The following is a 27,274-nucleotide window of genomic DNA, read 5'->3' as shown; positions in this document are numbered from 1 at the left end:
ATCAAGGGCTTAGGACGTTCCAGTTCAGCCCATTGCAGTTTCCGCCAGTAGTGGGCACTCGTGCAACGTAAGCAATGACGTACATCCGAGTGAACGAGACGGAGGGAAGTTAGCGAGTGAAGGGCATGACAATTTTGGACTGGAACGCAGCACTGGTCTGGCAAAGAGCTCATTCAATCCCATTTCCATAGAAATCGCGGCACCAATCAGAAACGTTGAGGCGGGCTTTACACAATGACGATCGCTCTGATTGGTTTTAGGTCTATCTGCGCCCAGAGGCATTTGAGCGACGTCCTTTCAACTTTTAGATGCATTATTATATTTAAATTGCAAACACATGAGGACAGTCTCCATGAAAGACCCACTGGCAGATGAACGTGCTACTACATTTCTCTCCGAAACGGTAGGAAATTAAATTAGATTTAATAGAGGATTTTAACTGTGTCACGATGATTGACAGGGCAGTTTACGTGACAGGATGCACGCGACAGATCCGTCCGATAAAGATGACGAAGTAACATGTCCCAAAGCTTGCCTACTTTTTTGCTACACATTCAAAAGTAAATTACCTTTTCTTCACAAAAAGAGTACATACTTTTATGGCGTAGTGTAACTTAGGCGAATTGGGACACAGCATACAGCTTTACAAGATGACGATCTCTGATTTTAGGAGTTTTAGGTCTATCCAATTGCGCCCAGAGGCATTTGAGCGACGTCCGTTGGTGACGCCCCTTTGGAAATGATTTGTCTATGGAGCTTTGCCAGACCATAACTCAGTTACTGCTGAGAATGGTCTGGTTTTAACCAGGCTAGATCTAATCTGTAGCTGCGTCTGAATCACATACTGTCTGAGTATGTATACATTTGAATTTGAATTTACTTCGTGGGCATTAAAAAGTGTGTTATATGAAGTATGAATGTGTATTATGAATGTAATCCGGACGTACTACATCCACCATGTTGTTACTGTCACGTGACCAACCAGCATCAGTTGCGTCGCTTCACTGCCATTCATAAATCCTCTCCCGTGGCCTCATGGGATAGTAAAGTGTCCATCGAATGCGCACTTCAGAACCTTGGAAGTAGTAGTAGGTCATCAGGGGACTTTCCGCTTACTGTGTTTCAAATACAGTGCATACTAATCCAGACTCAAAACACTTCTGTTTAGCTGTGCATTTACTGAATGAGCACTGTGCCACTGTTTGTCCGACTACCGGTATTTGTTCTGTATTTTATTTTATTTTTTATTCAAAACTGTTTTAATTATTCTTATTTCTTTTGATTTATTTTATTTTCCTCTATGTAAAGCACTTTGAATTACCATTGTGTATGAGATGTGCTATATAAATAAACTTGCCTTGCTTTACTCTTTTGGCGAAGGAAAGTATTCGATTCTGGACACACCACATGTAAACTGAGTTCCAGGCATGGCATAAACAGTAAAGTGCCAGCAATTAATCACTCTTTCCACTCATTTAATTATCAAAGGCCTGAGGGCCAAAATCTACAAAGAATGTGTTTGACATCATCAGTTCTTCACTGTGTTTTCTAGAACATTTGAAACTATTCTAATGAGCATTTGGGAAGTGCATTCACAATATATGTTTAAGTTATCTTTATTAACTCTACCATATCAATGCTGTGTAGGTCCTGGGCTTTAACAATGAACCACCAATGATGGAGCAAACCCAGAATCCTCAGACTCCTGCTGAACTCAAGGTTTCGTATGAATATTTACATCAAACACTAACCCAGTTAACAGGGAATGTTCTCAGAACTTTAGCCAACATTCTGTCAAGGTTCTGTTGCATGAACAGCTGTATTTACTTTACTTTACTTTTACTTTATACTTTATTAGTCCCATCACTGGGAAATTTGTCTTGGACAACGTGCAAAGTCCATACATACAACAACATACATTAAAAACGAATAGAAATAAGTAAAATTAAATATATAAAACATAATGGCAATCAATACCTACAATACAACATACATTAAAATAAATAGCAGGTAAGTGAAATTAGATACATAGAAGACACAATGGCAATTCATAATATTTTATCTGTTTAACACTTTGATTGCAGTAGGAACAAAAGAATTTTTCAGTCGATTAGACCTACACATCAAGACCCTATACCTCCTTCCTGATGGTAATAATTTAAAGTTGGCATTCAGGATATGAGTATCGTCTCCAACAATGTTCCTGGCATGGTTTAAAATTGAAGCATCAAACAACTCTTGTGGTGATCGTCTCTCCTCACCCCCTATAATTTTAAAGGCAGTGTGCACCAAACGTCCTAATCTTGATTTTAATTGGACAGAGAGATTACCATACCATGCAGTAATACTACTGTATATCTAATCAAGCTCTCGAAAATAGACTGGTAAAACAAATACATGATTCTCTGATTCACTCCAAACGCTTTTAACCTGCGTAGAAAGTATAGTCTCTGCTGTAGCCTGGAACAAAGATTATTGACATGAAAAGACCAGCATAGTGAATTATCTATAAAAACTCCCAAGTACTTATATGAAGGGACCTGTGCAATGATATTGCCGTGTATCATTACCGGACTATGGTCCCCCACACTTCTAGGATCAAAAATCATCTCAACCGTCTTAGTTCCATTTAGTATTAAGGAGTTATTGTCACACCAACCTGCAAATCTGTCCACCTCAGAGAAATGATGAGAAACATTATCTTTCCTGTTTAATAAGCTTAAAATTGCAGGGTCATCAGAAAATTTGATTAAAAAAGTATTGTCTTGACGTGCTACGCAATCATTGGTGTATAGTGTAAATAAAATTGGCGAGCAGACACATCCCTGCGGGGCTCCCGTGTTCGTAATTTTAACCTCAGAATACGAGTTGTTGACTCTCACCTGTTGTGTACGGTTGTTCAGAAAGGAATAGAGCCACTTAATACAGTATGGATTTATCTTAAACTCTTTTAACTTTGTTGTCAGCAACATGGGATTTAAGGTATTAAACGCTGAACTAAAATCAATAAAAAGTAAACGGGCATATGATTGACTGTCTTCTAAGTGACTGCTGACCAAATGAGAGATGTAGTTAATGGCGTCTTCAGTACCTCGCCTCTCCCTATATGCGAATTGAAGCGGGTTGAGTAATGGTTTGACTTGATCCTTTAACCCCATTAAAACAAATCGCTCAAAACACTTCATAACATGAGAAGTGAGGGCCACTGGTCTAAAATCACAATTCTCCAGTGAGTTCTGTTTCTTAGGAACTGGTATAACAATGGATTTCTTCCATAGAGATGGAATAGTATGTGAATCCAAAGATTTTTGGAAAATGGGGCAGAATGCCATGGATAGCTCCATAGCACAAGTTTTTAACAAAAAGGCCAAAATTCTATCCAGAACCATAGATTTTTTAGAGCATACACCTCTGAATATAGTACTGACCACCTGTGGGTCAACCACTAACCTCTGACCCGGTTCGCATATTACATTGTCCAGAACACTCGTATAATCAGCTGGTGACTCAAACCTAAGAAAAAAGTAATTTAAATCATTTGCCCTTTGTTCGTCATCATTAGTTATAAAGGTTTTGTGAGGTGGTGCCATATTTGTTACAACTTTCATTGCATCCCACAGTTTTTTTGAATTCCCTATAGCAAAATTATCTTCTGTTGTATCTCTATATTTTTTCCTCGCCCCCTTCAGTAATATATTACATTTCTTTTGGACTATTTTTAATTTAATTTTGTCATGATTTATAAATGCCAGCTTCTTCCTATTCAAACATTCCTTAACTTCCTTTGTTATAAAACTTTTGTTATTTGGAAATACCGTCACAGTTTTCTTCTCCACAATTGAGTCCACACAAAAATTTATATAGTCCGTTATGGATTCTGTGGCCGTCTCAATGTCCATCGCGTGAAAAAGATCCCAATCCGTGGAATCAAAGCAACCTTTTAAGGTCTCAATACTATCCTCCGACCAAACCGAGATTGTCTTTGTGTGTGGCTTAGCACTTTTTAATAGAGTTTTATAAGTTGGAATCAAATGAACAGTGTTATGATCACAGTTAGATAGAGGAGGTTTGGCCTTTGCAACATATGCATCCTTAACGTTTCCGTAACATTTGTCCAAAATCTTATTACCTCTAGTGAAGCACTTAATGTATTGTTCATATCCCGGTAGCATAAGCTCCAGTCTACACTGATTAAAGTCTCCAAGGATAAAAATTGGAGCCGCTGGAGTGCGCCTTAATTGTTCGTTGACACAATCACTTATACACCTCGCCGCCCTAGCGGCATTCCCGCTTGGTGGAACGTACACCGCACAAATAATGATGTTTCCAAATTCACGTGGTAGATAAAAAGGCCTTAATGATAAACATAGTAATTCCACATCGGGATTGCACACAGTTTCTCTCACCGTATGCTGGCAGCACCATTTGTCCTTGACGTATATACAGACACCGCCTCCTCTTGATTTGCCCGAGTTTCCATCCCTGTCTGCACGAACAAGCGAAAACCCATCCAGTTCAACCAAAGAGCAAGGGATGTCCCGATGAAGCCATGTCTCCGTGAACCCCATCAAGCAGGACTCGCGATACTCGTGCCATGTCCTTGTGATCGTGCGTAGCTCCTCAATTTTGTTCTTTAAGGAGCGCACATTGCTTAAAATCACAGACGGAAGAGGAGGTTTATTACCACGGTTCCGAAGACGGAGACGAACTCCTCCTCTCTTCCCTCTTTTCCTGGGTCGCGCCGAAAATGCGCTCTTCCTCCTGAAATCAACAGGTAAAACCGTGGGAGGCAATGTTCTTTCAGGCCTCAGAAAGAGCAATTCTGCTCTGGTATAGCACACAGATGGTACAGCGAGAAAGTGTGCAGATGATACACGATTCAGAGCAAGGATCCTTCCTCCAATCAAAGTCAGTAATAGGAATTGTACCAAAAACGTCTTCATTATGATCAATCACTTTAACACATTAAAACCGTTTAAAACCTTCAGCAATTAAAATCAAACTCAACACGAACAACAAATGAACAGTGCACGTGTCCGTGTCGCCAACTGAGCAGCACCACCGGCGCTCTATTTACTGTAGAGATGCATGTATCCTTTGGGTTCGTCTGATTCAACTGATTAAATCTGATATTGTTGATGCAAACAGAAATGTCCAGAGGAAAAACCTGAGGATCAAATTCATTCCAGCTTCAGCAAGTTCATGAGTGATCTGAACAAACCAGGAGTCCCGTATGTGTTGAGTCTCGCCAACCGCCTCTACGGAGAGCAATCCTACCAGTTTGTTGAGGTAAGACTCGGTTTATTCACTGGAGGTTCTGGAAATGTTCTCAACTCTAATATCACTTCCACCTCAATCGGTTTGCTGTATTACAGAAATTCCTCGATGACGCAAAAAGCTACTATGAAGCCGGACTGGAGAAGGTGGACTTCAGGAACCAATCAGAGGCTGCTCGTCTCAACATCAACCAATGGGTGGAGACAAAAACACAAGGTGAAAATCAGCATAAACTTATTCTCAATTTGAAACTTCTTTTACATTCTTACAAATAAATGTTATTTCATGTTTTTTGCAGCACTTTAGATTCAGCAAAAATGTCTTTTCAAGGGCCATGTTTGGCTTCATGGGTTCTTGAGTTGAGATAAATGATAAAAATATCAAACCAAACAGTTCAAATCACTGCTGAAAGTGAACAATGTCCATTTGTATTTTAGAGAAGATCAAGGACTTGGTGCCACAGGGAGCCATCGATGGGATGACGAAACTGGTCTTGGTGAACACCATCTACTTCAAGGGAAACTGGGAGAATAAATTCCCAAAGGAAGCCACCAGAGATGGACAGTTTAAGCTGAGCAAGGTGAGATTTCATGCTCTTTTTTTAATATTATTTTAATAATATTTGTAACTGTCATGATGAAATCTGAGAGGTTATAATGTGTTTCCATTAATGTTTGGCAGAATCAAACTAAACCAGTGAAGATGATGTATCAATAGGAGGACTTTCCTCTGGCCTTCATCCCCAGAGATCAACAGTCAGGTTCTGGAGTTGCCGTATGACGGGAAGAATCTCAGTATGTTGATCATCCTTCCTAACGAGATGGAAGACGACACCACTGGCCTTCAGAAGGTGATTTGAATGCTTAATTAGCCAGCCGTGACCAGTCAGATGTTTACTTGTGGAGCAATTTTCATTTTGACTATTTCAACTATTCATCTGACATGTCTCTCTAATTATCCAGCTTGAAAAGGCACTGACCAATGAGAAGCTCATGGAATGGACCAAACCAGAAGTCATGCGTAAACAAGAGGTTGAAGTATCTCTGCCCAGATTCAAGATGGAGGAAACCTACGACATGAAGAGTCTTCTGATCAGCATGGGAATGGAGGATGTTTTCGACCAGCAGAAGGTGAATCTTTCAGGCATGTCCTCCAACAACGACCTGGTGGTGTCGAAGGTGATCCATAAAGCCTTTTTTGAAGTCAACGAGGAAGGAACCGAAGCGGCTGCAGCCACTGGCGTCGTGATGTTTTTGAGTTATATCAAACCGCAGGTCTTCAACGCAGAGCATCCTTTCCTTTTCTTCATCCGACACAATCCAACCAAGAGCATTTTGTTTTACGGACGCTTCTGCTCTCCATGAGTGAGTCCTGCTGCATGAGACGCTTCCAGCTAGTTTAGGTGATGATCTGGTTAAAATGAGTAAAGGAGACTCGAGACAACTTCTACAAATCAAAACAGTTTAAGAAAAATTGATATGTGCCAACAGATCTTTTGCAATTTGCAGGAGAAAGACTGATTTAATTAAAGCTACACTGTGTGATATTTTCCCCCATCTAGTGGTGAAATTGTATATGACTACCCAGTAAATATTAGTTTCTGTTTCCTTCCGAGGCCGCATTAACTCCTACGGTGGCCGTATTATTCCAAGATTAACATGGCTTCCAGTTCGACTTCACAAAAATTGCGCCTTTAAAACTATTCATCACCTGTGATCCGTCACAGCACAGATTTATGTTACAAGGTAAACAATACTTTTTCACCATTGACGCAAGGAAAAGTAACGCAAGTTATACTAGAGGTCGTTCTGGCATTATGCACAACCATGCTATGGTTAGACAAGCAACTATAAACTTCGAATTTACACAAATAGGCTGAATTACCTGTCGAGAAGAAAGCAGGCAACTTCCGCGTCCGTTTTAAAATCTTTGCTCCTCATGAGCTCTTTCCATCTGGGAAAAGTTACTCCAATATTGACTTTGGTCCTGCTGATTTGCCTGTCGCGTTGACGTTTTAATTCTCTCTTTCGCTTCCTTGGCCACTCTGCCACATGTCCTCGAAAATAGGCGTGATCTTTCAAATCTGCCGGCAGTCGCGAGTAATCTCCCCCTCGCATTCGTCACGGTGTCACTGAGTGTAAAACGCGAAAGGCGAAGCTTGAATTTCCAGGTATGTCCCTCTTTGGCGAATGTATTCTCAAGATGGAGGCGCAACATGGCTGCCACCATTCGAGCGACTCGCTCGTATGTATTATAAATGGCAGATTTTACGCTTACGAGAATACTTTATTAGTTGGTGGAAGTAATTACACATGAATGAGCACATATACTTTTGATAGAACAAAGTGTTTTTTTGCTAAGAATCAACTTAAAAAATTACACAGTGTAGCTTTAATAAAATAAACACAAACTAATCCTACTAGGGTAAGTGGAACCTGCATTACAATTATTTGAAATACATTAATTCCTAATCATTTTAGATCAGGGTTATTATCGTTAACTAAAACCATAAATGTTACTTGAAAAAAAAATTTTTGTTGAAGTTGAAGTACACAAATAATTAAAAATGACAATGTACACAACAAAATTATGAAAACTTTAAAATGAAAACAAAATAGCCTATAATAAAAAGGAAATCTAATTGAAAATATTACCAAAAACTATAATAGTATATCAGTGATAAATGTTACAAACTGCTCGGATACGCAAAGGCTGAGGATCCAGAGGCAGTAGTTTATTAAAGTAGTGATGTGAGCTTTCGAAACACTCCTTCATGAAGCGAATCAGTGGTTCGACGCCTGTTTTAAACTGCCAAAGTCACGTGATTTTTGTTGCATTTACACTGTTTTGATCAGCAGGCGTCCCCAGCAAATAGCGTTTCAAATGCTTTGAAACAGTGAATCATTTTGCAAAGCAATTGGTTCAATTGATTCGAAGCTTTTCTCCTATCACTAATCCAAAGACGTAATCCAAAACAGGCAAAAGGTCAAAACACAGGCAAACAATCCAAATAGATACCCCTTTAAAATCGGAATAAATCGGGCTTATATAGCCAGCCTAGATGGAGTTAACAAGGTTACACAGTTGACAGCATCAGGGATAATGAGTCCGGGAGAGTTCTAGGAAACGTGTTTATGATTGAAGAAATTAAATGCATTGCAGTTGTCCTGAGTCTCATTCAGGCTGTGGTTTTGGACGGGTCTCTTCATGCTACTGTATATGTAATCAAATCTATCAGTTTACAGAATCATTTATTGAGGCTACATATTATGTGTATGCATTCACTGCAACAGTATATTCAACATAAATGAAATAAATCTTCACAATTCTTCAATAAAACCTGATTTTGTGTCATTTTTAACTGTAAACCAATGAAGCTCAAAGAAAACTGGTTTCTGAAAAGAGTGTTGAGGGAAAAACACGGAAAGAGAGGAAATTAATCTACCATTTTAATTAGTAAAATAAGTTTATTTTTATGAATGTAACATCAGGGGGCCTGTTTCAGAAAGGAGGTTAAGTGAAAACTCTGAGTATGTTAACCCTGAAATGAGGGAAACTCTGAGTTTTCTGTTTCAGAATGGGAGGTATGTTAAACCTGAGAAAGCAGAGTAAGTCAAGCCCGTTTCTGAAAGAGAGGTAACTTATACTCAGAGTCAGTTACCATGGTGACTTACTCTGTGAACCTAACCTGGGGTGCGTTTCCCGAAAGCATCGTTGGCCAACTATGGTCGCAAGTTCATCGCAATGTCCATTGAACTCTATTGGTAACGACGGAACTTGCGACCATAGTTGGCCAACGATGCTTTTGGGAAACGCACCCCTGGTCGGGAGCAGGTTTTCTTCGGTAAACCCAGAGTTTCTTTTGGTCTCCTCCCATTTTTTAAAGAGGAAGCAGTGTTTAAACACCTCATTCATTCTTTCAGTACCTTTTTATTAATAAAATTTGTTATTTTTACTGCAGTGTTTTTCTATTTTTTTAATAAGATGAAGTCTATATAACTTAATATAACTTATAACTTAACTGGCAACTGAAAATATAGTAGTAGAGTACAGTAGTACAGTAAAACAAATTCTACAGAATTAAACTGTGGCATTTACTGGAAATCACTGAACTGTGTTCATCTGTGCAACAGAAGTTGCTGGACCGTCCTCTTGCTGTTCTTCCACACTCTGGGGGCGGAGGGAGAGATAAGAATACCTGTTTATACTTAGATTTAAACTTAGAACATCTGAAATCTGAATGTGTAGCTTGTTTGATGTGTAGACACATAATATTAACATTACCTCTGTAGGCCTCTCTGTGGCAGCAGAAACTCTTCATCCCCATCATCCTGTGAAGATGAGCATTTGGTCGAGTACACTTTATAACACTATTTGTCGTAATGTCTGGTGTATTGAGTGGCTACTTACGACTGCCTGGGGTTCTGTTGGGACAGGAGGCTCCACAAGACAGATATTACCATCAGAATCTGTTGGGACCAACAAAAAACCCAACCCAAAGTAAAATAAATGGAAATCTAAAAAAAACCTATATAAAAAATAACACATGTAAACCTCTTACATTTTATGAGGCCCTTGGATCTTTGGGACTGGCTCTGAAGTCCCTCCAGGAATTCCCTCAGCCAAAAATGCTGTTGCACTGCTAGACACTGGATGCTTTAGTTATTTAATATGTCAAATGTAAAGTCAGGTAGCCTACACCCATGATGTGCTCAAGCCTTACTTGATTGAATTATGTTTTTATATTTAATTTTCAGCAGCTGCCATGTTCTTTTAATGCCTGCAGGATTGCACCTACATGAACATTAAAATTAGGTTTAATAACATTCTGTTCTTCCAGTTTCACCTCAGATATTATAACAGTTGGGTAAATTACTTCTATTACTAACCATGGTGACTCATAATATCTGCGCTCCATTGATAATGCCTTTTTATAGTTGTGGTGCATGCGCTAAACTCAGAGTAGGTCAACTCAGAGTTGATTGAACTAACTAATTTCAGCTGTTCTGTAACCGAAAACTCAGAGTTTCCCATCTCAGGGTAAGTCAACTCAGAGTTCAAGTTTTAACTCAGAGTTGGTTGAACCTCCTTTCTGAAACAGGCCCCAGAATGTATATGTTCTAATATATATATATATATATATATATATATATATATATATATATATATATATATATATATATATATATATATAATGTATTGACTAAAATTATATATTTTATATTTTTACTATTTATATTTTATATTTGGGGATTGTTGTTTCAATTGAACTGCATTTCACCTAAAATAAAGCTTAATTTTAGTTTAAGTTTTTAAAAAAAAAAAAAAAAATCCTATTTAAACCCATTAAAACATCCATTTTTGAACCCATTGTCATAATATCATAAAATCATAATTTCTATTCAAATACCCTGTCATTACCAAGCCTTGGGGTAAAATATTTACTTTTTACTGTTTTCCACCAGTTGGTACCATTTTTCATATAATTGACATACTGCAAACATCTGCAGTATTGCAAACATTTTCCTGATTTCTACTAGGTGACTATAACCTGTGCCTGTCTCCCTACTAGAGTGCGGATCGGGCCGAATTTTTCTGTCCGAGCCCGGCCCGCGTCCGACAGAGCAGTAACCGAACCCGACCCGAGCCCGACAGGCATAAAGATATTTATGTCCGAGCCCGACCCGAGACCGACAGTTAAAATCCCATTTTTTTCTCATACTAATGACACATGTACGTTTGTTTGTGTGGAAAGCCCGCTTTTATTAAGCAACTGTAGGAAGGAAATGTCAACAGGATGAGTGCATCAGCGCGCACGGAGAAACAAGCGCACTTAACATAGGCGCGCATGCACGTGTTTGGTTGTCACGGCTACATAAACAAATTTGAAATTTGCGCACACAGGAAGACAGATGTTATGGTAAAATTTTACATGCATTTTAATCACAAAAACGAACGTTTCCATCAAGTGAAAGCATCAGGCACATTGGCTAACGTTACCTACATAATAAGCTGTTTTAAATTTAAAATGTTCAATGCCTTATCGCGCTGATGTGACCGAGCCCGACCCGAACCCGAACATAATTTCTAAATATCTGTCCGAACCCGGCCCGGCCCGTCGGGTACCGACGGGTCCCGTCGGGCTCGGGTCGGGTATCCATACTCTAATACACGCCTACACACACATCCTACACCACCGACACACACACACACACACACACACACACACACAGAGGGAGAGAGAGAGAGAGAGAGCTATGACCTTCAGGATATTATGATTTTTGTCACTCGCCTAAACACCATGTATTATATTTAGGCCCTACACACACACACACTTTCGTCAACGCAGACACACATTGCTCTCAGACATCCACACATACTCAGAAACATCATTTTAGATCGTTGAGTCATTAAAATGATTCATATCACAGTCAATAGTGCCCCTAGTGGAAACCAGGAAAATAACGTGCATTTCCCCCCATAGGGAATACCTATGTAGTGATGTCATCTGGTGGAATACACTATATAATGCAAATATAATGCTTTTGCTTCAAAATGAAAGGATGTTTCAACATAAATCATGATTCATGTATTAATGACGGCCCCGGCTTTAAACGACGTTTTAATGGGTTTCAATGGGACATTTTTGGCCATTATGGTGCTGAGTGTTTCCTATTTGATCTACACAGTGTGTGTTATACATATTATGCAAAATGGAATCAAAATTTTTAAATTTATCCACAAAGTCACAATTTTGCCAAATTACATACCATTTGCATTAAAACAGCCAAAATGGTCAAAGAAATTAAACTGAAAAGGATAAAAATGTCCCTAATGCAGCACAAGGGTGATAAGCTAATTTTGATAAGCTAATCAATTACTAAAAATGAAATAAAAATAAAGGCTAAATTGAATGGAAAAACCCACCTAAATAAAATCGACAAAAGCTCATAACAAAATAACTAAAATTAAACTAAAATTAAGCTTTATTTTACATGAAATACAGTTCAATTGCAACAAGCCCCAATCTAAAGTATTCCCTAACTTCATTAAACTTCCTAAGTTTTTCAGCAACTTTTATACAGTAATATTATGAAACAGAGAATTCTCTTAATGGTAAAAATATAAAATATATAATTTTAGTCAATACATTTTTTTTATTAATATATATATATATATATTTATATGTGTGTGTGTGTGTGTGTGTGTGTGTGTGTGTGTGTGTGTGTGTGTGTGTGTGTGTGTAACAACATATACACCCTGATGTTACATTCATAAAAATAAACTTATTTTACTAATTAAAATGATAGTTTAATTTCCTCTTTCCATGTTTTTTCCCCTCAACACTCTTTTCAGAAACCAGTTTTCTTTGAGTTTCATTGGCACCAGAGTTTGACCACAGTTAATTTGTCACAGCGGTTTACAGTTAAAAATGACTCAAAATCAGGTTTTATTGAAGAATTGTAAAGATTTATTTCATTTATGCTGAATATACTGTTACAGTGAATGCATACACATAATATTTAGCCAAATGATACTTTGGATTAACCTTTAATAAACTACTGCCTTTGGACCCTCAGCCTTTGCGTATCCGAGCAGTTTGTAACATTTATCATTGATATACTATTATAGTTTTTGGTAATATTTTAAATTAGATTTCCTTTTTATTATAGGCTATTTTGTTTTCATTTTAAAGTTTTCGTAATTTTGTTGTGTACATTGACATTTGTAATTATTTGAGTACTTCAACTTAAACTAAATGTTTTTTTTTTTGTTTTGTTTTTCAAGTAACTTTTATGGCTTTAGTTAACGATAATAACCCTGATCTAAAATGATTAGGAATTAATGTATTTCAAATAATTGTAATGCAGGTTCCACTTACCCTAGTAGGATTAATTTCTGTTTGAAGCAAAATCATTTTTGTAAAATTTTATACTATTAATTAAAGAAGTCTTTGTCCTGTAAATTGCAAAAGATCTGTTGGCACATATCAATTTTTCTTAAACTGTTTTGATTTGTAGTAGTTGTCCCGAGTCTCCTCTACTCATTTTAACCAGATCATCACCTAAACTAGCTGGAAGCGTCTCATGCAGCAGGACTCACTCATGGAGAGCAGAAGCGTCCGTAAAACAAAATGCTCTTGGTTGGATTGTGTCGGATGAAGAAAAGGAAAGGATGGTCTGCGTTGAAGAACTGCGGTTCGATATAACTATTTTCCATCACGACTGTGGTGGCTGCAGCCGCTTCGGTTCCTTCCTCGTTGACTTCAACAAAGGCTTTATGGATCACCTTCGACACCACCAGGTCGTTGTTGGAGGACATGCCTGAAAGATTCACCTTCTGCGGGTCGAAAACATCCTCCATTCCCATGCTGATCAGAAGACTCTTCATGTCGTAGGTTTCCTCCATCTTGAATCTGGGTAGAGACACTTCAACCTCTTGTTGACGCATGACTTCTGGTTTGGTCCATTCCATGAGCTTCTCGTAGGTCAGTGCCTTTTCAAGCTGGATAATAAGAGAGACATGTCAGATGAATAGTTGAAATAGTCAAAATGAAAACTGCTCCACAAGTAAACATCTGACTGGACACGGCTGGCTAATTAAGCATTTAAATCACCTTCTGAAGGCCAGTGGTGTCGTCTTCCATCTCGTTAGGAAGGATGATCAACATACTGAGATTCTTCCCGACATACGGCAGCTCCAGAACCTGACTGTTGATCTCTGGGATGAAGGCCAGAGGAAAGTCCTCCTCTTGATACATCATCTTCACTGGTTTAGTTTGATTCTGCCAAACATCAATGGAAACACATTATAACCTCTCAGATTTCATCATGACTGTTACAAATATAAGTAAAATAATATAAAAAAGAGCATGAAATCTCACCTTGTTCAGCTTAAACTGCCCATCTCTGGTGGCTTCCTTTGGGAATTTATTCTCCCAGTTTCCCTTGAAGTAGATGGCGTTCACCAAAACCAGTTTCGTCATCCCATCGATGGCTCCCTTTGGCACCAAGTCCTTGATCTTCTCTAAAATACAAATGGACATTGTTCACTTTGAGCAGTGATTTGAACTGGTTGGTTTGATGTTGTTACTATAAAGCTCAACTCAAGAAGCCATGAAGCCAAACATGGCCCTTGAAAAGACAATTTTGCTGAATCTAAAGTGCTGCAAAAAACATAGAAAAAAACTTTTGTAAGAGTGTAAAATAAGTTTCAAATTGAGAATAAGTTAATGCTGGATTTCACCTTGTGTTTTTGTCTCCACCCATTGGTTGATGTTGACACGAGCTGCCTCTGATTGGTTCTTGAAGTCCACCTTCTCCAGTCCGGCTTCATAGTAGTGTTTTGCGTCATCGAGGAATTTCTGTAATACAGCAAACCGATTGAGGTGGAAGTGATATTAGAGTTGAGAACATTTCCAGAACCTCCAGTGAATAAACCAAGTCTTACCTCAACAAACTGGTAGGATTGCTCTCCGTAGAGGCGGTTGGCGAGACTCAACACATACGGGACTCCTGGTTTGTTCAGATCACTCATAAACTTGCTGAAGCTGGAATGAATTTGGTCCTCAGGTTTTTCCTCTGGACATTTCTGTTTACATCAACAATATCAGATTTAATCAGTTGAATCAGAGGAACCCAAAGGATACATGCATCTCTACAGTAAATACAGTTGTTCATGCAACAGAACCTTGACAGAATGTTGGCTAAAGTTCTGAGAACGTTCCCTGTTAACTGGGTTAGTGTTTGATGTAAATATTCATACGAAACCTTGAGTTCAGCAGGAGTCTGAGGATTCTGGGTTTGCTGCATCATTGGTGGTTCATTGTTAAAGCCCAGGACCTACACAGCATTGATATGGTAGAGTTAATAAAGATAACTTCAACATATATTGTGAATGCACTTCCCAAATGCTCATTAGAATAGTTTCAAATGTTCTAGAAAACACAGTGAAGAACTGATGATGTCAAACACATTCTTTGTAGATTTTGGCCCTCAGGCCTTTGATAATTAAATGAGTGGAAAGAGTGATTAATTGCTGGCACTTTACTGTTTATGCCATGCCTGGAACTCAGTTTACATGTGGTGCGTCCAGAATCACATACTTCCCTACGCCAAAAGAGTAAAGCAAGGCAAGGCAAGTTTATTTATATAGCACATTTCATACACAATGGTAATTCAAAGTGCTTTACATAGAAGAAAATAAAATAATCAAAAGAAATAAGAATAATTAAAACAGTTTGGAATAAAAAATAAAATAAAATACAGTACAAATAGTCGGACGAACAGTGGCACAGTGCTCATTCAGTAAATGCACAGCTAAACAGAAGTGTTTTGAGTCTGGATTAGTATGCACTGTATTTGAAACACAGTTGGTGAAAAGACCCCGGATGACCTACTACTACTTCCAAGGTTCTGATGTGCGCATTCGATGGACACTTTACTATCCCATGAGGCCACGGGAGAGGATTTATGAATGGTAGTGAAGCGACGCAACAGATGCAGGTTGATCACATGACAATATCAAAATGTATAAAATGTAAATGCTATATACAGAGATGGAAAGTTATGAAATACAAATACTGTGTTACTTTACTTAAGTAGATTTTTCTGGTATGTTTACTTCACTATTTATTTTTCTGACAACTTTTTACTTTCACTCACATTTTTTCACGTCTGTACTTTCTACTTATATTTTCAAACCTGGCTCATTACTTTAATTCTAATCTGTATTTGCTGACATGATCAATACTATTTCTTGTCATTGCGCGCCTTTTTCAACAGAAAACATGACTCCCCCATTGGTGTATAATTTTCTTGACTATCACGCACCACAGACGTAGGCTATAAGCTCCCACGGAGCAAAGCAGAAGACAACAAGAAGAGTAGCTAACGTTATGGATGAGACAGGGAGTTAAAGATGTCGACATGACTGAGAATAGAGACATTCCTGATCACGCACGGCCATATATGAGAGAGATATTCGAAATTGTCTGCGTTAAAAAGGATTCCTGGCAAATGCATTGCTAATTGTGTTGTAGATTTAAAAATCATCCCCCATTATGGTTGAATCACGGAAGCTACACCAGTTACTTTTGCCAAGTGATCTCAATTTTTTATGTATCAAGTGTCAAACAGAGAGAAACAGGCATATACAGTAAGAATAAGGCTACATGAAAGTGGTCTTTATTCCAGATTTCTCTGTTCCCCATTTATCTTCTCACCCCATCATACTAGATGTAAATGGTTTCTCCGGCTTTGTTTCTCTGCCATTATGTTTCTCTGCGGTGGTACAGTAAGATTGAGCTTTTAAGGTAGCAAACTATGTTGCTTGAGTTTTAAAAATGGAACATATATGTCATGCGAACACATGGCACAATTCACTTCCATATTAAGAACTATCTTTGTTGTTTACATCTGCATCAGTTGTGAAGGGGGTGGATTGGAATCCACTGCTGCTTCAATGTATATGTAATGAGTGATTATAATCAAGGAATTAATCAATATTTTTCCTTCTAAATATCAAATGAGTTGAATGACTTCTCTGGAGATTTTACCTTGTTATAGAAGTTACCAGTGTGATTACTGAAATGTTCTTTTCATGTATCTTTAATGTCAGTATTTGATATTTGAATGCAGTAACAGTGCTTGCCTATCTATCCCAGCTTCCAGAAATTAAATAGGGACTGGTCTTGTGTTTGAGAAAGGTCTTCAACATGTTAAAACACATAGGGGTCATTGAAGCCAATAGTTTAAGGGACCATTTCTTTGTTAAAGCCTTACTTAGACTAAAATGTATCCTTCCTTGAGAAATAACGCATTATCTTGATGTTTTGAGATGAGACTCCTGTTTATAGTTAGAGCCTGGCCAAATCCAACCTTGGAAAAGATGTGTGTCGGTGTGTGTGTTAGTCTTCTTGCTTCCAGGTTAAGGAACCACCGGCATTGTTGGAGATTGACTGTGTTGTTGTTCGGGACATGCTGGCACCCAGCAACCCAAATCTGTGACCTGGAAGGTCACGACGTGCCTAACTTCAGGGTCCGAGTGTCAGCTGCATAATCTATGGCGATATGCTTCAGTCTGTCTGCATATGTGTGGAAAATTACTATGTTTATCAATTTCTTAGCCAATGAGAATCATTCTGCCTGTAAGCAATGACGTAGCTTAGACCTTGGAAATGGTGTAACTGCTGTGATCTTTGTAACTGTAAGCGGGGTGACCTACGAACTCCTGTGTGAGTCTTGAAGCTGAACTTCTGCTGATGAAACTGCAAACTATCTTCAGTAAAACTTTTCTTCAATTTTTTTATAATTCTGACTCCGGGTCTTCTTTCAAACATCTGGTCCTTGGGTCCTAAACTGGTAACCCCTTACAGTTGCAACGTTACATTGTACAGTACACACCCTCTACAAAATATAGCTTCCCTCTGGTCTCTGACATATGATCCTCACATGGTTCCATGCTATCTATAGCCTCCTCATACACTCAACACATGCACATGAAAATCTGACTTGACAAAATACATTATGAAATTATTATGAAAATGAATAAAGAAAAATAATACAGATACATAACATTAAACAGTACATTTTTTAGTCTTCAGTCCCTCCACTGGAACTACGACAGTAAGTTCCACACCGTCACTCCACCAGTGGCCATCTAATGAAGCAATAGTGAAGAAAAGGAAAAGCAGACCAAAGAAAGATACGATAACAAAACAAAATACACAAAATAAGGATACAATAGAAACATAAGGAAAACAAAAAAAGGGAAAACACAAAGAAAACAAAACAAACAAATAACCCCAACCCATGTTATGTCCCCGCATACTATTTAACGTCTATGTGTAAGCATTTAAAATGAACCCCAATCATCTAAGAAAATAAAAACGAATAATTCTTCTGCCGGTGCCTTGACTCGTTAAGTAGGACGAGTCCCATTAGTACATTTTTAACAGGTATTTTCTGGAGCTCAGGAAAGTGCATTCAAGAGCCATCAGAGTCATTTGGAACGCCTAATAGTGTAAACATGGAGACAAATTAATGATAGTATTTAATCACTAAAATCCATTAGACATCTTCAAACATCAACATAGCAATTCTGCTTATACTCAATGAATTTAGTTATTACAACCGTTAATTCAGTGTAATGTTCTGTTACATCAATAACCGGAACCATCAATAACTGGAACCATCAGCCCTGTACATGGTGAAGACAAAGATGAGACAAAGAATCATAAACAAATAAAAATGGTCTCTTCTATCATTCAAGGTAGAATATCATTAAAACATTTAACTCCCAATTGCATATATTATTATTTAAAAATCTCTGTCTATAATTTCCAACTGAGACGCTGTGCTCACTCTAGATAGCTTGTTACTTATGACACAGGCTCAAATAACAAAATCTAAATGACTTTGAATGAGAGAAAAACTCTGAGAGAATGTCAAGACTGTGTAACGTCAGCGGGTTGAAGAAGACGAAGGTCAAGCGAAGATACAAAATACTCAATATTTATTTCCATAGGCAAAATCCAAACAAACACGAAACAATGTGCTAGTGCACAAACAATAACCAGCAATGAAAAGGAGTGAGAGGGGAACTTAAATACACAGATAATGACAAAGACAACAGGTGATGATGATGATGAGGGTGATGAGGAGCAGGTGCAGGTGATGATGACAGAGGATTCTGGGAAGTGAAGTGAAGACACAGACGATGAAGAAGGTGGTGAATGTGACAGACTGCCTCAGAGTAATTCTGCATTTACAATACTTTTATAATTTCATTTTACTCACTTTTATTCTGACTTAGTCAGAAATTATATGTATTTCAAATAAACATCTTTGTTTATTTGACATTTTTCCTTATACATTTTCCAACTCACATTCTTATGCAGTCATTTTCTATCATTTTCATCAGCTTATACTTGTCAATTATCTATAAAAATATTATCATAGATCTTTCCTCAAAGTAATACCTTAACTTCAATCTTATGATGTTATTTTATCTCTTGTTCTTCTTCAGACAAAACTTCAATTTTGTAATGTTAAACAATGATCACCTTTCAAACATTAACACATTAACACCAGAAATCTGTTAAAAAGCTTAGCTTGTTTCTGTTTTTCTCTTCAAATACCCAGAAGATAATGTTTTGCTATACAATTACCTTCGTGTATACTAGAGAAGCAACAGGCTTTCTATTTATATCTGTGTGTGTGTGTGTGTGTGTGTGTGTGTGTGTGTGTGTGTGTGTGTGTGTGTGTGTGTGTGTGTGTGTGTGTGTGTGTCTAAAGGAGGGTATAGATTCCAAAGGAAGGGCTGCTTCACTCTCCCTTCTCACTCGATGAACTCAAGGAAAAGGAAAAGAGAAGTTAAAAACAAAATTAACCCTTATATTTTCAGTTGTCTTTTTTCTTCCTTTTTCAGTTTAACTCAGATCAGTTTCTTTTTTCTGTCTTTTTCAGTTTAACTCAGATCAGTTTCTTTTTTTTCTTTTTTTAGTTTTATCTCAGATTCATTATTTTGAATTTTCTTTCTTTTTTTCCTAGTTTATCTCAGATTAATTTATATGAATTTTCTTTTTCCTTCAAGCTTACTCAGAATAGTATCCTCAAATATTTGAACAGCTTTACGGTCCAAATCAGGATGCACGCGATCCTAGCTAGTTACAACGGCGCCTTTATACTTGTATTACTCCAGCGTGTTAATGTTTTAGAGTTTATTCTAAACCCTTTCTCTGAGGGACTCGCCACACTTAACCGCTCCTGTCAATCAAGTATCCTATCAAATTTTCAAGCTTACAGATAATTTCCCAAATTTTTGACTAGATAGTCTTCTTTCTAAAAAAAAAAGATCTATCTCTATCCCAGCATATCAAATACTTTAGAGGTCTACTCTTCAGGGGAACTTAAATAAGCCAAATTAAATTGAATTACTTAATTGAATTCCATTTTTTCCTTTTATTATTATGTCTGACATATATTCATTGGCAACACAACCGGTACTTTAAATAACACAGTTCTTTTAAGCAGTTTCAGTCAATGTCTAATCATCAGGCAGACTTAGAATTATTTTAGAATAAAATAAGGTCTTACCTGAAATGATTGAGACAAATGCCTGAAAATATCGATCCTGTTCGTTTTGACGCCAATTGTAGATTTAAAAATCATGGTTGACAAAAATCTGACTTGACAAAATACATTATGAAATTATTATGAAAATGAATAAAGAAAAATAATACAGATGCATAACATTAAACAGTAAATTTTTTAGTCTTCAGTGTCAACCTAAAAAGCACAAAATGCTGGCTTTCAAGAATTCGCTGTTGAATTTAAGAAAGCACTTAAAGGTTGTGTATGACAGATAATGCCCAGTTTTTGAAGCGATTCGCAGGGGTTCAGATTTAGGAGCGGCTAAGGATTTTTCCCTAAAGTTTTATTTCTCAGTGTTTGTATAAGGGATGTTGCCACATGTTGCTGGTGCTGATGGCACACACATTAATATTCAGTCTTTAGGACAAATTGTTTAGGCCAGTGAATAGGCCTGTGTCTGTTTCCCAGTAATGTCGCCAATTTGAGCATGTACTGATTTAAAGAAATACTTTTTTTTATTATTATGGAAATGTGTAATCTGCTGTTAATTTCTCCAGTATCATCTGAAACAGGTTTAGTCAGATAGTTTCCATATGCTGTAGAACCGGTAAATCAGGTGAAGTGCAAATTATGCTTGCATTATAATTTTCTTTCTGTTTGTACTTAAATAGAATTTACAGTAGAACTCGCCTCAATTTTGTCATTTTTAAAGCATCCAAAGACAAGAGGCAGAATCACCCTACAATCTATGATGTGGCCTAGGGGATGGCACATAGTTTTTTTTCATCAGCTTAGTCTTTTCTCTGCTTGTGTATTACATGGTGGTTGTTCAGCCTGGATACATTCATTAGCTAACAAAATTTGAAATGTAAGTTATTTTGTATTAAAGCATCAATAGGATGTGAGGTCCAGTTACTTTTTAGTAGCCATTACTACCCATGCGTTTTTACTTTACCTTGAGTGAAAGGTTTGAGTCTTTTTAAACATGAGTATCTGTACTTCTGCTTTAGTGAAGGATGTGTGCACTTTTGCCATCTCTGGCTATATAGGTTATCTAAATATAATAGCAACAAACAACACGATTAATTAACCTTGAGAGCTGTAATAGTAAAAACATGCTAAACGTTTACGATAGAGTCCCACATGTAATACTCAGCTGTGGGCGTTTACACTGAAGTCTCTCAGCAGACACACCCCTTCAAACACCGCGTTCAAATCAGAGGCTAAAATCAGGGTAGGAAAAAGCACAGGATTAAAGTCAACGCTTGCAATACATAATGGGGAAGCATGAAAATGGTATGTGTGATGAATGATGTTTTAGAAACAGTAGAGCATGTATTATTTATTTTTTTAATGTAACAAATATGATGATCAACGACCAGTAAATATTACAGTTTGAGAGATTCTCAGTCATATAGTGCTGTTTTAACCTTTTTAAAGAATACAGGATTAGAGCATAGGATATAATGTATGGGAATCGTGATGGTTCTGCCCGGAAGATGAGGGAAAGAGTGAAAGCTGGAGGAGCTGAACATACAGCGCCAGCAGAGGGTGGGCGGGGCATTACATCTTCATAAAAAAAAAAAAATAATACAGATGCATCACCCATGTAGGCTATCCAGTAGGTGGGGGTAATACTCCTAAAAGCTGATTTATACTTCTGCGTCGGACCTACGCCGGAGCCTCTACGCTGTAGGCAACGCGTTGGTTTTCATTTATACTTCTGCGTCGTTGTCCGCGTTCACGCGCGCAGAGGGAGCATGTGAAACCCGAGGGAGCGGTCCTAGCAGACCAATCGCAGCGCTTGCGTCCGCGTAGATTTGACGCGTTGTTACATTTTTGGAGAGGTGCACGTCAGGGTACGCCGAAGGGTACGCGCGCTACACACAGCCTACGACGTAGCTACGGCGTAAGTTCGACGCAGAAGTATAAATTGGGCTTAAGGAGTGAGCGGCAAAATGCCTTTTATTTATCAATTTTGACAATATTTGGTGTAAAAATCATACTAACATCATAAGTGCACCCCAGGAAAAAAAAAAAAAAAAAAATGAAACAATGCAGTGCATGACCCCTTTAAAATCTGGAACGCATGCACTAGTTGTGTCAACTTGCTTCCTGGTTCCTCTGTCTCAGTCTATTTTTACTTTTGTGTGAGTCTGTAAGGTCACCTTAATCATCTGATCTGCTGTGTTTCCTCTTGCACCGAGCAACACCATGGCCAGAGCCGAGGAGATGCTGACAGGAGAGAAGAACACATTTCCTGATGCGTTTCCTTCGCTGATCTTCTTGAACAGGTTGAGGGAGAACTGTGTGTTTGCTGCAGTCAAAGGCTCCATTTTCACAAGCTAGAAAAGCAGGAGAGAGAGAGAGAGAGAGAGAGAGAGAGAGAGAGAGAGAGAGAGAGAGAGAGAGAGAGAGAGAGAGAGAGAGAGAGAGAGAGAGAGAGAGATGATCAGCATAACAAAGTGAAAATCCCAAACAGAGCATTGCTCAGTTCAGTTGCCATTTCCTATAAACAACATCACATGCTTGTCTAAGAAAAAATAAATCCATGCATTATCTTTCATATGACAGTACAGCACTAGAACAGCAGTTTTTGCATCATTTTCATCATTACACATACAGAACTGTAATGTAAAAAAATTGTTCTATTCAAGCACTACCTAGAGGTTTTTTTAGCAGGAACGATGAAGCTTCCCCAGAGGTGAAAGAATGATCTGCTGAGTCACATGTTTCATTCTTATAAACGTTGTCTCCCCCTGAAGAGCCCACCCTCTAAACCAATCCAGCTCAAACGTCTCGGGTTACTCAACCATGAGGGAATGAGAGGAGATGTGTGTGACGTCACTGTCGGCCGGAGTGACTGCGGTTTTGCCCACTGAGTGGAAAGTAGTAGCATTGGTTTTCAGCGTGAATGCCGCGAAAAACACACACGACACATCTAAAATGGGAAAGAGCTTTGAGATTGATTGTACAAATAGATTTGACAAAGAAATCTGAGAAGTATGTATACAGACTGTCGAAAGCTACAGCAAAGATAAGCAAATGAATCGCTGCAATTCACAGAAATAGCGACTCCAGGCAGCGAAACGTGGATTTGCAGATGTCATTTTACATTTACATTTACATTTAGTCATTTAGCAGACGCTTTTATCCAAAGCGACTTACAAAGTAGGACTAGATTAAGCGAGACATCATGAAGAGGCAAAAAACTAGAAGCAGCGCAAGAAGTGCTCGAGATACAACGTTCAGGCATTATTCAGAGTAGCATAAGCCCGATAAGTGAGGTTTAGAGGGAAAGGGGAGGGTTTTTTTTTTTTTTTTTTTTTATGAGGTTAAGTGCTCCCGGAAGAGATGGGTTTTCAGATGTTTTTTGAAGGTTGTCAGGGATTCTGCATTCCGGATGAGGGTGGGGAGAGCGTTCCACCAGCATGGAACTGTGAATGAGAATGTTCTGGAAAGTGATTTTGTGGCTTTCTGGGATGGAACCCAGAAATTGATTTTGTGTCAATATGTTGACTTTTGGGGTAAAATCATAGGCCTACCCTATATATTGTATTGTTATATATTGTTTTGACAAATCGTCAATTAAATATTTACCATCTTATATTTTGCATAATTTGATGTTTTTAAATAAACACTGCCAACTATAAAAGTTTTAGGGCTGGACGATATGACGATATAATATTGATATTTGTGATCACCCGGATTTAGACCTTCCTAGGCTATTGTCTTTATACAAAGCGTTCACAGGAAAATTTGCTTTTTGTATTTTCCTGGCGTCGAAATCTGCATAGCAGTTTTAACATTATGTGACATGGCATCTGACGCACAGAAGCCAATAAGCTTGTTTGAGACGCGCCTGCAGTGAGAGGAGGAAAAAAGCGCAGGCAAGACGGACAGTTCTCTCTTCTCGCAGTGGATCATGGGCGAGGCTAGCCCCTGGAGTAAGAAATGTTGTTATTCTAAAAATTTTGTTCGTCTTTGACAATGTTAAATAATGTCCAAAACATACTCCGTAGTTTGTGGTTTAAAATGTATGTGTTAAGGATGAAAATGAAAACATCCCCGCTTAGCAAATGGTGTCATCCTCTTCTCTTCTTCTACTTCTCCTCTGTAGCCTACCTGCACCGCTCAGCACGACCGTCATCCAGCGCGAAACACACGCAGAGTGAGAACCATAGGCGTCTCTTTAGCCATAGGCTAAACCATAGGCCCCTTTTAAACTTCTGCCTAGCCCCCCTAAACATGTGTGATTAAGTGTAGGCTACACAAATTCGTGTTCGCAGAAGAGCGCGAATTTTAGCAGCACGACTGACGCTTCAGTTTACGGTCAAGTGCGAGTTAAGAAGATGTAAGTAGTTAAACTAAACATTTTATATTTGACAGTTTTTTAGGTCATAAATGTTTAACGAATGACAAAAATAATTAGAAAACTAATAAACTTTTGTCTAATTTCGCCATTTTGAGCTGAAAATAGGCCTATAGCCTATATAACGTGTAATTATGTCATTGTGAGGGGACAAGAAACATTAACAAAGCCTTTTTCATAGGCACAAGATTAATAATGAATGTGTACATGTTGAGAATTAATATAATACAATTTGTAGCTTCAGTAAATTAAAAAAGTTCAGCTTTAGGAGGGGAAGAGACAGGGCAAGATCAGGAGACTGAGAGAAAAAGACAGAGTGATGGAGATGAGGAGAGAGCAGGTTTTAAATCTATTTCTTATCCTTTTTTGGCCTTCAAACGTCTTGAAATGCACATATCAGAGAAATAAAAATGTTTAACCCCATAACAACCTCAAATTTATGACCTCTTTGATTATAAAGCCCTGTCTACGGCCATGTATTAGGCCTAGATCAATAATGAATGTGTACATATTGTGAATTAATTTAATAAACTTAGTTTTCCTGGTAGCTTTGTCTGAGAAAATGATTCATAAATCAGTTGACCCTATGTTTACTTTCTTCACTGACAGACAAAAATGAAAAGCCTATATCAGTCAAAGCTCAGCTTTAGGAGGGGAAAAGACAGAGCAAGATAAAAACAAAGAGAAAAAGAGTGTGATGCTGATGAGGTGAGAAAAATAAACAGCTGCCCGCACATGGTTTTAAAGCTATTGTTATGCAATTTTTTGGCCTTCAAAACATCTTAAAATGCACATATGTAGATCAGAGAAATCAAAATTTTCTCTGGGGAGCATGCTCCCGAACCCCCCGTAATACCTCACATTCGGGACCTCAGTGATTATAAAACCCTGCCATATGCATGTTACTGGATGAATGAATGAAACTAGTTAATAATGAGCATTAGACCATAAATTAACTTTTTTTTTTTAATCATACCCTCATTGGGGGCTGAGCCCCCCTAAAATGAAAATCCTAGAATCGCCCTTGATGAATAACAATCTCCTTTCCTCAGCATATCTCAGACAGAACATGATGACATGCTTGACAGACTCCTGTACTCCACAGGCTTGACACTTGCCGTCCCTGTGCTTTCCCACCAGAAACAGCCCACTTGCCAATCCACAATGACCCAGTCTTAGTCGGGCCAACTTTATCTGATCCATCCGAGGCAGGATAATTGACTTCCCAGGGTTGACTAATGGTTTTATGTCATAGAACTTCCTCCCGCTAATGTCTTTACTCCACTCGTGCTGCCATTGTTGTGTCAGTCTTTCCTTAATGATGCTACGGCACTCCAATCTGTCAAATGGCACCTCCACCTCCACATTTTCCCTAACTAAACTTGCCCTAGCAGCCTCATCAGCAGCCTCATTCCCCTCAACCCCCACATGTGCTGGAACTCTCTCTCTCTTTTTCCCTGTCGATCTCTTAGGCCGTCTTCCTTGACCGCTGATTGGCTCACTCAGCGATGTGACGTCGACCTATCCGCTGCCAGTAACGTTTCCGCTGGCAGATAAAAGGACGCTGGAAAGGAGTAAATGGAGTCTCTTTTGTTTTCTGGTTTTTGCTGTCATTGTTACTTGGTTTTTGCCTCGCTTTATTTGTTATTTGCTTATGCCAGTGGTCTCAAACTCAATTCCTGGAGGGTCACAGCTCTGCACAGTTTAGCTCCAACCAGCTCCAACTCACACCTGCAAGGAAGTTTCTAGTAATCCTGAAGACCTTGATTAGCTGGATCAGGTGTGTTTGATTAGGATTGGAGCAAAACTGTGCAGACCTGTGGCCTTCCATGAATTGAGTTTGAGATCACTGGCTTATTCCAACATCTGTTGTTTTGGTTATAACTTTTGATTTACTATTTTGTTCGATTATTTTCTTTTACTTGGATGGCATTGCTCTTTGATCTTTGCTGAGCTTACGCTCTCTGATGTTTACTCTTTACTCAAGAGGAAGGTGGATAGGGAAGATGTCGTGCGACTTCCATTGTGCAACATTTAGGTAACTCTGTGTATAGAAACCCCAGGTAAGAGGTGAACGCCACCCATTGTATGTTTTGTTTTGTTAGTTGAGAGTAGGGAAGTATACAGCGTTTGGCGCTGAAGATTTAATTCTTTTCTTTCCTTTAGGTTAGAGGTTTAAATGAGGTAGAATTGTTGTTTTTTTGTTTGTTTTTTTCTTTCTTTTGGTGTCGGGTTGATTTTAGTTTTTTTCTTGTTCATTTTTCTTTTTATTTTTATTGTAAATTTGTACATATGGTTGTGGCTTTAATAATTTATACTTTTGTAAATCTACTTTATAGTTTAATGGTTTCTTTTACTTTTTGTATAATCATTTTCATTGGCAGTTTGTGTTTTTGCATTGTTTCTTGACGCCTCCTATTATTCTTACAGATTTTGCCATATTTTTAGTGTTAATCCTCTTGCTCCTAGACAAATCTTAGAGGGGTCGTAACAGACCTCCATTCATTCTGCACTCGTCCTGTGAGCGCCC

The 27,274-nt window shown here is 38.2% G+C and overlaps 1 protein-coding gene and 1 pseudogene across 2 annotated transcripts in view; one reads left to right on the top strand and one right to left on the bottom strand.

Moving 5' to 3' along the window:
* The window catches only part of LOC307172347 (leukocyte elastase inhibitor-like), a 29,345-nt pseudogene extending 20,741 nt beyond the window's left edge, over positions 1-8,604 (top strand). Inside the window, exons 3-8 of the transcript XR_013824100.1 lie at positions 1,648-1,719; positions 5,149-5,289; positions 5,376-5,493; positions 5,715-5,857; positions 5,959-6,127; positions 6,240-8,604. The product of XR_013824100.1 is annotated as a leukocyte elastase inhibitor-like (transcript). The remainder of the gene's footprint in view (positions 1-1,647; positions 1,720-5,148; positions 5,290-5,375; positions 5,494-5,714; positions 5,858-5,958; positions 6,128-6,239) is intronic.
* LOC307172356 (leukocyte elastase inhibitor-like) overlaps positions 1-23,070 on the bottom strand; it is a 69,592-nt gene extending 46,522 nt beyond the window's left edge. Inside the window, exons 1-8 of the mRNA XM_079894669.1 lie at positions 23,036-23,070; positions 22,541-22,717; positions 15,048-15,119; positions 14,728-14,868; positions 14,524-14,641; positions 14,162-14,304; positions 13,895-14,062; positions 13,343-13,782 (exon numbers count right to left, since the gene is read on the bottom strand). Coding sequence (XP_079750795.1) covers positions 13,381-13,782; positions 13,895-14,062; positions 14,162-14,304; positions 14,524-14,641; positions 14,728-14,868; positions 15,048-15,119; positions 22,541-22,708 — 1,212 coding nt within the window. The 5' untranslated portion in view covers positions 22,709-22,717; positions 23,036-23,070 and the 3' untranslated portion in view covers positions 13,343-13,380. The remainder of the gene's footprint in view (positions 1-13,342; positions 13,783-13,894; positions 14,063-14,161; positions 14,305-14,523; positions 14,642-14,727; positions 14,869-15,047; positions 15,120-22,540; positions 22,718-23,035) is intronic.
* Positions 23,071-27,274: the final 4,204 nt, after the last annotated feature.

The sequence above is a fragment of the Squalius cephalus genome, assembly GCF_949319135.1.
Source record: "Squalius cephalus genome assembly, chromosome: 15".
In the NCBI taxonomy this organism is placed as follows: domain Eukaryota; kingdom Metazoa; phylum Chordata; class Actinopteri; order Cypriniformes; family Leuciscidae; genus Squalius; species Squalius cephalus.
This window is presented reverse-complemented; position numbering and strand designations above follow the sequence as displayed.